The 8,061-nt window shown below is 47.4% G+C and overlaps 1 protein-coding gene across 1 annotated transcript; it reads right to left on the bottom strand.

Moving 5' to 3' along the window:
- Positions 1-5,723: 5,723 nt before the first annotated feature.
- Positions 5,724-7,961, bottom strand: TRIL (TLR4 interactor with leucine rich repeats; the record flags this gene model as incomplete). The annotated part of the gene is made up of 1 exon (XM_026050824.1): positions 5,724-7,961. A coding segment is annotated over one exon (2,232 nt), but the record flags the coding sequence as incomplete, so codon positions are not given.
- Positions 7,962-8,061: the final 100 nt, after the last annotated feature.

Genomic DNA, 8,061 nt, shown 5'->3' on the forward strand with positions numbered 1-8,061 from the left:
GCAGAACATCAATGTTTTCTCTTATTTCCATGAGATTAAAAAACATACATATATTTATATAATCATTTACAACCTTTCTGTCTCCTTCATGTTCTAATGAAGGAGGCACTCATGTTTGACTTGACCTAAAATAGGCACTCACGTTTATTTTACAGGCAACAATATCCCTGATATATTCGTCCCATAGGAGACAAATTTGTCTCTCAAAGAGAAAATGTGTCCCATTATCTTTCTGAATGTGATTTTTATCTATGCATGTATCTAGAAATTCATTTAAATACTCAAATGATTTCTAAACATTTACTAGAACTAAGCAAACATATACTAAACTATCGCCAGTGAAATGAACTGCATACTTGATGAGTTAATTAAATGAACCAGACAAAAATCCTGCCAATGGGATTTTTGCCAGGGACTTTACAAAATGCTTATCCACTGTATTTACTTAAAATTCATAATTCAGAACTCATAATAAAGTCTCTAAGGACAAAATAACATGAACTATACTATACCAGACTGATGAATAGGGAGTTATACTAGAATAGTACAYCTGATGTAGCTAGAAGGCAGAGCTGTGGTATTATGTGCATGTTTTACTGGTCATGAATTACCTGATAGTTATAAAAAATAAAATCCTCCCTTCATAACCTGTAAACATTTGCAACATTACAAGACAGCATATGGACATATATGGACTGACAAACTACTCTTAATGTTCAATTCTGTCTTGATCCACACGGATGGATCTCTGGAGAGCAGCAAAGGCGAAAGAAAATCAGCATAATTTGAGAACATGTCTGAAGACAAAACCAGCCTTGGTAAGGTAAGCATTACACCTATTTATCTGAACCCAAGGGATACCATATATTGTATTAGCTAAARGACTGCAGAGCCTAACAGCAACTTTGAAAGAGCTTTATAATGAAAAAGCAGACAATATATTGATACACACTGATGCTTGTAAGAGTACCCGAATTTCTTTGTAATGATTTTAAAATGTATCTGCTGGGACACCTCTGGACTGATAGCTTATTTCTGTGATATAAAATTGTTACAYATAGGTTATCACTTTACAAATAAATTCACCTTAAAACATTCCAGAGCAAATGAGATACACMTCATACTACAAATGATCACAGATTCTCTTTTAAAGTGTTGGATTCTTCTTTGATAATAAATATCTCAAATACATATTTAGACAGTTTTATTCAAGCTACTTATTTGTAGTGCATTACTCATTTTAATTTTTATGGCCTTGTTTGTAAAAACAAACAAGATATAGATTTACATCAATAAAACATATAATGGAGCATTTATATAAATAAATTCATCTGGAATGATATTAAGACAAATATTTGTGTTCCAATACAATTGACTGTTTTTCCAAGGGAATTTATTTTCTATGGGAAATAAAGCATACTCCTGAGAAAAGTCAACTTTTTATGAAGAAAAATACAACAGTCAGACAAACTGCCAAAACTATGTTATATTTAGAAGAGAAAAAAAAAAAAAAAAGAACAGTTAATACCCAACAAACATAAAGTTTCCTTACATTTATTCTCCATTCTACTTAACAGGCATCTGATCAACATTTATGTAGTAACTCCTATCAAAAGAGCTACTGAAGTGAAAAATCACATATATCAGTGGATATATATCATTTTGCTGTTTTGGTCTTGAAAACCACTTTTTAAGGCAAGCTTGACTTGCAGACCTCACGAAACACATGTATGCCCTCGGTGGCCATCTGATTTGGAAATGAAGTACTGCTTCTCTTGCTCACTGCAGGAGCGTGCTGCAAATACACACACTGCCATTGAATACAAACAATATTTTTGTGAACTCATACATAGCAATCTGAACATATGTTTGCTGCTTAAATCAGTATAGCAATGAAACTGCAGTGGATTTCTTTTTATTTCCAAATCCTTGATTTCCAATTCTCTGTCAGGGAAGAAGAAGAAATAGAAGGCACATATATGATATGCATATGATACATGCATATATATTTGTATATATACATATACATATGTACATGTATGTATATATGTATACATATATGCAAATATATTTCTTTAGGTGTATATATGTTTATATATTTGTATAGTTTTTTATATATATATGCACATATGTATAGCATTTATGAGATCTTTGTCATAAACCATGGCTTAAACTATGGCAATACTTTAAAATGTGGCTTTCACAGCACATTGTGAAACCTGAAGGCAGCACTGCATGAAGAAATTTGAATTTGTGTATCTCTAACTTTGTTAACCCAGATCCTGATAGTCAAGCAGATTTCTTTTGGATAACAAGAGCTCATCATGCACCTGAAGTCCATCACCAGCACTATTAAATCCTTCTCCTCTTTAGAACATTCCTTTCTAGCCATGTTCTTCTCTCAAMTTCAGTGATTGTTTTCAGATTCTCATCAAGGAGTTTTAAGTATTTCCAGTTTCCCACTGGTTAAGCACATGGGTTCCTGAACACAGCATTTAACTCTAGTGGAAATTGTCCAACTTTTCTAAGGTTGTGGATCCATTTGGTGTCAAGACTGCTCTAAGCAGCTTCCCATCTTTGGCCACTCTTTCCTGCTGCTCTGACTGCTCTGCRTTGCACATCTGCATTTTGCCACCACCAACACTTGTGTAAGCTGAACAAGATCAGAGAGGGTCAGATGCCTGAAAAAATACGGGAAAGGTACAAGAAAAGGTTACTTTCCAGAAGGAAAAATTTCCCAGTTTACCTCAGAGCTTCCCACACTACTGTGCCAGGGGACTGCAGAGGACGGTCAGGGATTACAGGTGGGAGGAGGCCAGAGGTTGCTGGCCTGGTTGCAGTGCYGCCAACGGGGAAACCCACCGTCCTTCTCTTCTGCAGATCCTTCTGACAGACCTAGATGCAGGTGACTTTCAATCTTTGGACTAAATGGCATGCCTAGGAATTAGTTACCAGCACTCAGTTTGCTTTTCTGCAAGCTGCATGGATTCTAGGTGGAAATAAGACAGGCAAATTAGGAAATAAGATAGAGAAGTGTTTCATGCAYAATTTGATGACAGATTCATTCAATTAGAAAGGGCTCTTTCATGAGGGCTCGTCCTTTTGAAAGGATCTTCATTTAGAAAGGAGCAAAAATATATACATACTTTCCTACTGGTAAAAGTATAACCAGGTAATTACATATTCAGTCACTGAATATCACTGGCATTTCTCTTTCCTCACTCATTTGCTAGTGCAGGACCCCATAATAATAGTAGTAAGAAGAAGAAGAAGCTGTAAAATCAACAATATCCAAAGCCTAAGCATTCCCATAGTATATATGATCTCCAAGAAGCCATCAGCTTCATTGTGTTATCCATCCTTTTTGTTACTTCTCCAAAGTTGGAACAAAGAGCCATTTCACAATCAATTCTTGAGAGGTTTGTATAAACTCAAAAAGCAGCAGTGAAACATTTATTAGAAAAACATGTATATGTTCCATATGACAACATGTTTTTATCATTAGCCTGATAATACGGAAACACCCTCAGCACCGTAACTTCCTATTAGTATAGAAGGTTGATATTATCCTAAACAAATTATTGTCTATTATTTAGCTTAGAAAGAATCATTGGTTCAAGAATGTAACAGCACTTTATTAGTTTGTCTTTGCACTGATCTTCCTGTCTCAGCATTTCTGACCATTTAAATTATTTTAGCGTGTGCATTACTGATACACTGAAAGGTTCTCCTTGTGCATAGAGTCCTCCTGCTATCTTGCTTTAGTCCAACATAATAGAACCGAAAGAGAAAACATAATATGTAGGAAAAAACACACTGAAAACGCAAGACATGATGAACTAAGGRGAACTCCAGAAAGCTGCAGCCCTAAAAAACTGCACTCTACTAACACCAAAAAGTTACAGCTGGTCTATGTATGTCATATTGTATCACTCTTAAATCAATGTTAGGACACCAACTTTATTTCAGCAAGTGGATTTATTGACATATTTGATTATAAGCATCTATGCATCTCCCATTGGAAGAATATCCAGTGATAGAGCTAACATTAGTGTGATACACATCTTTACGCAGTAATCCCCAGTACATTTCTAACAATAAACAGTGGTGTATTCCATAGATAGTCATAAATGGCTGAAAGCACCTCGGTGTCCAAAAAGGAATAGAAACTGAAGACTCTTCAGGGCCTGATTCTGTCTTCCTTCAGTCAAGTTCCCTAAAATATTGCATCTATAAAAGTTATGGCTCTTAACATATACACTGACACTTGGGCCTGGCCCCTGATATTCATGAAGACAGCTGCCTTCTGCTGCATGGAATACTGAAGGATTTTTTTCCTAATGACTTGTATAGAATCAAAATGTGACCTTCAAACCTTATCTCCCTCTAAAAGGCAAAGTTTAAGGCAACTATTCCCCCAGTCTCTCTTCTCMCACTATTTGAATATTAAGATTGAACAAAACCCCCTAAGAACTCAAAGTCTTTTTATTTCCATTCACCCACTGACCTGCAAATGAAGGTACCAGTTACTGTTGTGTCTYTTGCAAACACTTGCTCATTTGAAAGGAAAACGCCCCAAAATTGCCTACTTGCAATTATGGTATAGAGATTACTTGTAGTCACGAACACTTGGGGTCAGCAATGAACTCAAGGTGCTGAGATGAACATCTCCAGAGCCCACTAACCTCTCCTCCGAGCTGCTCGCTTCCACAGCAGTTGATCTGGAGTTGAACACTAAATTCAAGGGAACCCATGTAGCATTCAGGATCTCCATGAGCTACCAAGCACCATCTGAAACTTTTGCATTTCAGATGTAACCACAGTTTGGACCTTTTTAATTAGCTCGCTTCTAGACCACACAGAGAGAATTATTAATGTAAACTAAACCATCATACTTAATAGAAACAGAACACATTCTGTAAATATTTAGGAAAGTAAAAATCCCAGAAAGTAGAGAGCAACTGATCATAAAATGATTAGCATTTCTCTAAAGAAAAAAATAAAAAAAGAATCTCAGATACCATAAACTACTTTCTAAGAGCTTAACTTTAGCATTACTCACTCAACTACACAAAACATGGCACCTACATTAACATACAGAAATGATTTATTTCACACTGAGATACAAAAAGCTTCTAATTTTAGCAGACTAAGGCTACAAGAGTATTGCCTGTTAGGGTAAGAGCGTTTCACATTTCTGAAATATCCTCACCTACCACTATTTTTCTCTGAAGAAAGGCACCTATATGGTCTATTCGTCCCCAGCTTACCTTTGCATCCACTCGTGCAGAAGCTAAGATGGATTACTTGAGAGTCAGTGACCATCACAGACCCAGAGAACTAAGGCACAACTAGCGTACAAGTACCAGGCAGTATTTATTCAAAAAAAAAAAAAAAAAGCTCATTTGTAAACATATTACGAAACTCTGTACTCTGTTAGGTTTTCTCCTAGTGGTGTCAGCAATATTTTCCTGTCGAACTAACTAGCTGCATTATTGTTCCCTGTTTACAAAAGGAAAGAAAAGTACGAAAGCCCACTCACGCACATTAGATTGCCTGGCACAGAGTCTGAGTTAAAAGGCACATCACAGGGACTGTCCCGCGTTACAGGAGCATGTCCCGCCTGCCGGCAGCCTTGCGGGTTCAGCTGTGGCACTATTGGAAGAGCACGGATCTGACRAGGAAGAGGCGATGCCTATTGACCAAGGTGGATGCGAGCCATCCCCATCTCAGTCGGCGAAGCGCTGCAGCAGGTGCTCGTCGCCGTGGCGGGCGCCRCCGCCGCTGTCCACGAAGCGCTCGCAGGGGAACTCGATGAGGTCGGCCTCGCTGAGGGCGCACACGGCGCCGCGGGGCGGCCGCTGCGACTGGAAGCCTGAGAAGTCGGCGGAGACGCCGGTGCCCATGGAGCGCAGCGGCCGGCGCGTGGAGTAGAGCTGCCGCACGTGCACGGGCGCCGCTTTCCGCCGCCCCAGCACCTTCTTGCGCACCAGGCGGGAGGCCCACGCCGCCACGGCCACGAGGAGCAGCAGCGCGTTCACCGCCAGCAGCACCAGCGTGAGGAGCTGCTGGTCCGGCCCGCGGGGCCCGCCTGCCGCTGCCGCCGCCGTGCCGCCCTCGGGCAGGGTGACGAGCCCCGCGCAGTGGTCCCGCGGCGCCACGGGGCACACGCGCCCGCCCAGGACGCCCTCGACGCACACGAGGTACGGCGTGTCCGGGCGCAGCTCGCGCAGCGTGGCTGCCGGCTCGCTGCGCTCCGGCAGGTAGACGAAGCGCTGGAACTTGACGGCGGCGCCGAAGCGGTCGAAGAGGAGGCGGAAGCGCGCCGGGCCCAGCAGGCGGGGGCTGCGGTGCGGCCGCACAGCCCAGCGCACSGTCACCGAGCTGGAGCTCACCGCCTCCACCGAGAGGTTGCACAGGAAGCGCTTGTTGAAGTCACACGGGTCGGACACGAGCGGCAGCAGCCCGGCCGCGCGGGCCTTGCCGGCGCGCCGGGGCCACGTCACGCCGGGCGGCGCTGCCTGCGAGCCCGCCGCGCCGGCRGCTATCGGCGGCGTGGGGCTGGCGCCCACCGGTGCCACAACCCCATCAGGCGCCCCCAGCAAGCGCGYGGTGGAGGCGGATGGCGGAGCCCCCGGCGGCCCACGTGGCGGCACGAGGCCACCGCTGCTGTTGCCGTCAAGGCCCTCGGCGGCCGGCGGCAGCCAGAGCTGCTCCTGCGCCGGCGGGAGAGGGGACGCAGGGAAGAGGGAGGCGCTGTGGTGGCAGGCGCTGCCGTCGGGCGGCGGCAGCAGCTGGGCGTCTTGCAGGTAGTCGAGGTACTTGCCGGTGAGGGCGGGCGGCAGGTGGCACTGCACGAAGACGGTGAGCAGGCGGCCCTGGGAGTGCCAGGCGCCCAGCCAGTGCTTGAGCCCCCGCAGGCGGCAGTCGCAGCTCCACGCGTTGCCCTCCAGCTCCAGGCGGTAGAGGGCCGGGCTGGAGGCGAAGAGCTCGCCGGGCAGCGTGGCCAGCGCGTTGTCCCGCAGGCTGAGCTCCCGCAAGCGGGCGAGCTGCCCGAAGGCGGCAGGGTGMAGCGCGGTCAGCGCGTTGCGGCTCAGATCCAGCGCCTCCAGGCTGCTCAGCGGCTCCAGCAGCGCRGCGGGCAGGTGGCTCAGCACGTTCCCCTCCAGGCGCAGCTCCTTCAGCAAGCCCAGCCCCACGAAGGCGTCGGGAGCCAGGTGGGACAGCCGGTTGTCACTGAGCGAGAGCTTCGCGAGGCCGGGCAGATGCTGGAAGAGCCCTCCCGCCAGCTGCTGCAGGCTGTTGCTGGCCAGCAGCAGCGTGTGGAGGGAGCGCAGCGGCCCGAAGATATCGGGGTGCCGAAGGGAGCTCTGCTGGTTCCCGGAGAGGTCGAGGAAGCGCAGTTTGGCCAGGCCGGTGAAGGCACCACGGCTCAGCCAGCGGATGCGGTTGGACTCGAGGTGCAGGTACAGTAAATTCGGCAGCCCTGAGAAAGTGGAGTCCCCCAGCGAGCCCAACTCATTGCCGTCCAGGCGCAGCTTGACCAGGCTGCCGAGGCCGGAGAAGGAGGCCGCGCTGAGGCGGCCGATCTCGTTGGCGTTCACGTAGAGGATGCGCAGCTTGGCCAGGGCGCTGAGCGTGCCGGGCGCCAGCGCCGGCAGCAGGTTGTTGCCCAGGTAGAGCTCCTCCAGGCGGCCCAGGCGCTCGAAGGCCCGGGGGTGCAGCGAGCGGATGCGGTTGTACTGCAGGTCCAGGCGCTGGAGCGCCGCGAGGCGCTGGAAGTCCACGGCGGAGATGTTGGCGATGAAGTTGCCGCCGAGGCTGTAGGTGAGGACATGGTGCGGCTCGGCGGTCCTGGGCACGGCGCGCAGGCCCCGGTTCGTGCACAGGAGGTGCTGCTGCTGCTGGCAGTCGCACGGCTCCGGGCAGAGGGGCTCGGCGGGCGGCAGCAGCAGCAGCAGCAGCAGCAGCGGCGGCGGCGGCGGGAGGCAGCGGGGCCGCATCCCCGCGGGACGAGCCCCGCCGATGGCGGCACCATCCGCTCGCCGGCGCTCGGGCTGC

This window comes from Nothoprocta perdicaria, unplaced genomic scaffold (genome assembly GCF_003342845.1).
Source record: "Nothoprocta perdicaria isolate Ctin4 unplaced genomic scaffold, notPer1 scaffold_70, whole genome shotgun sequence".
Classification (NCBI taxonomy): domain Eukaryota; kingdom Metazoa; phylum Chordata; class Aves; order Tinamiformes; family Tinamidae; genus Nothoprocta; species Nothoprocta perdicaria.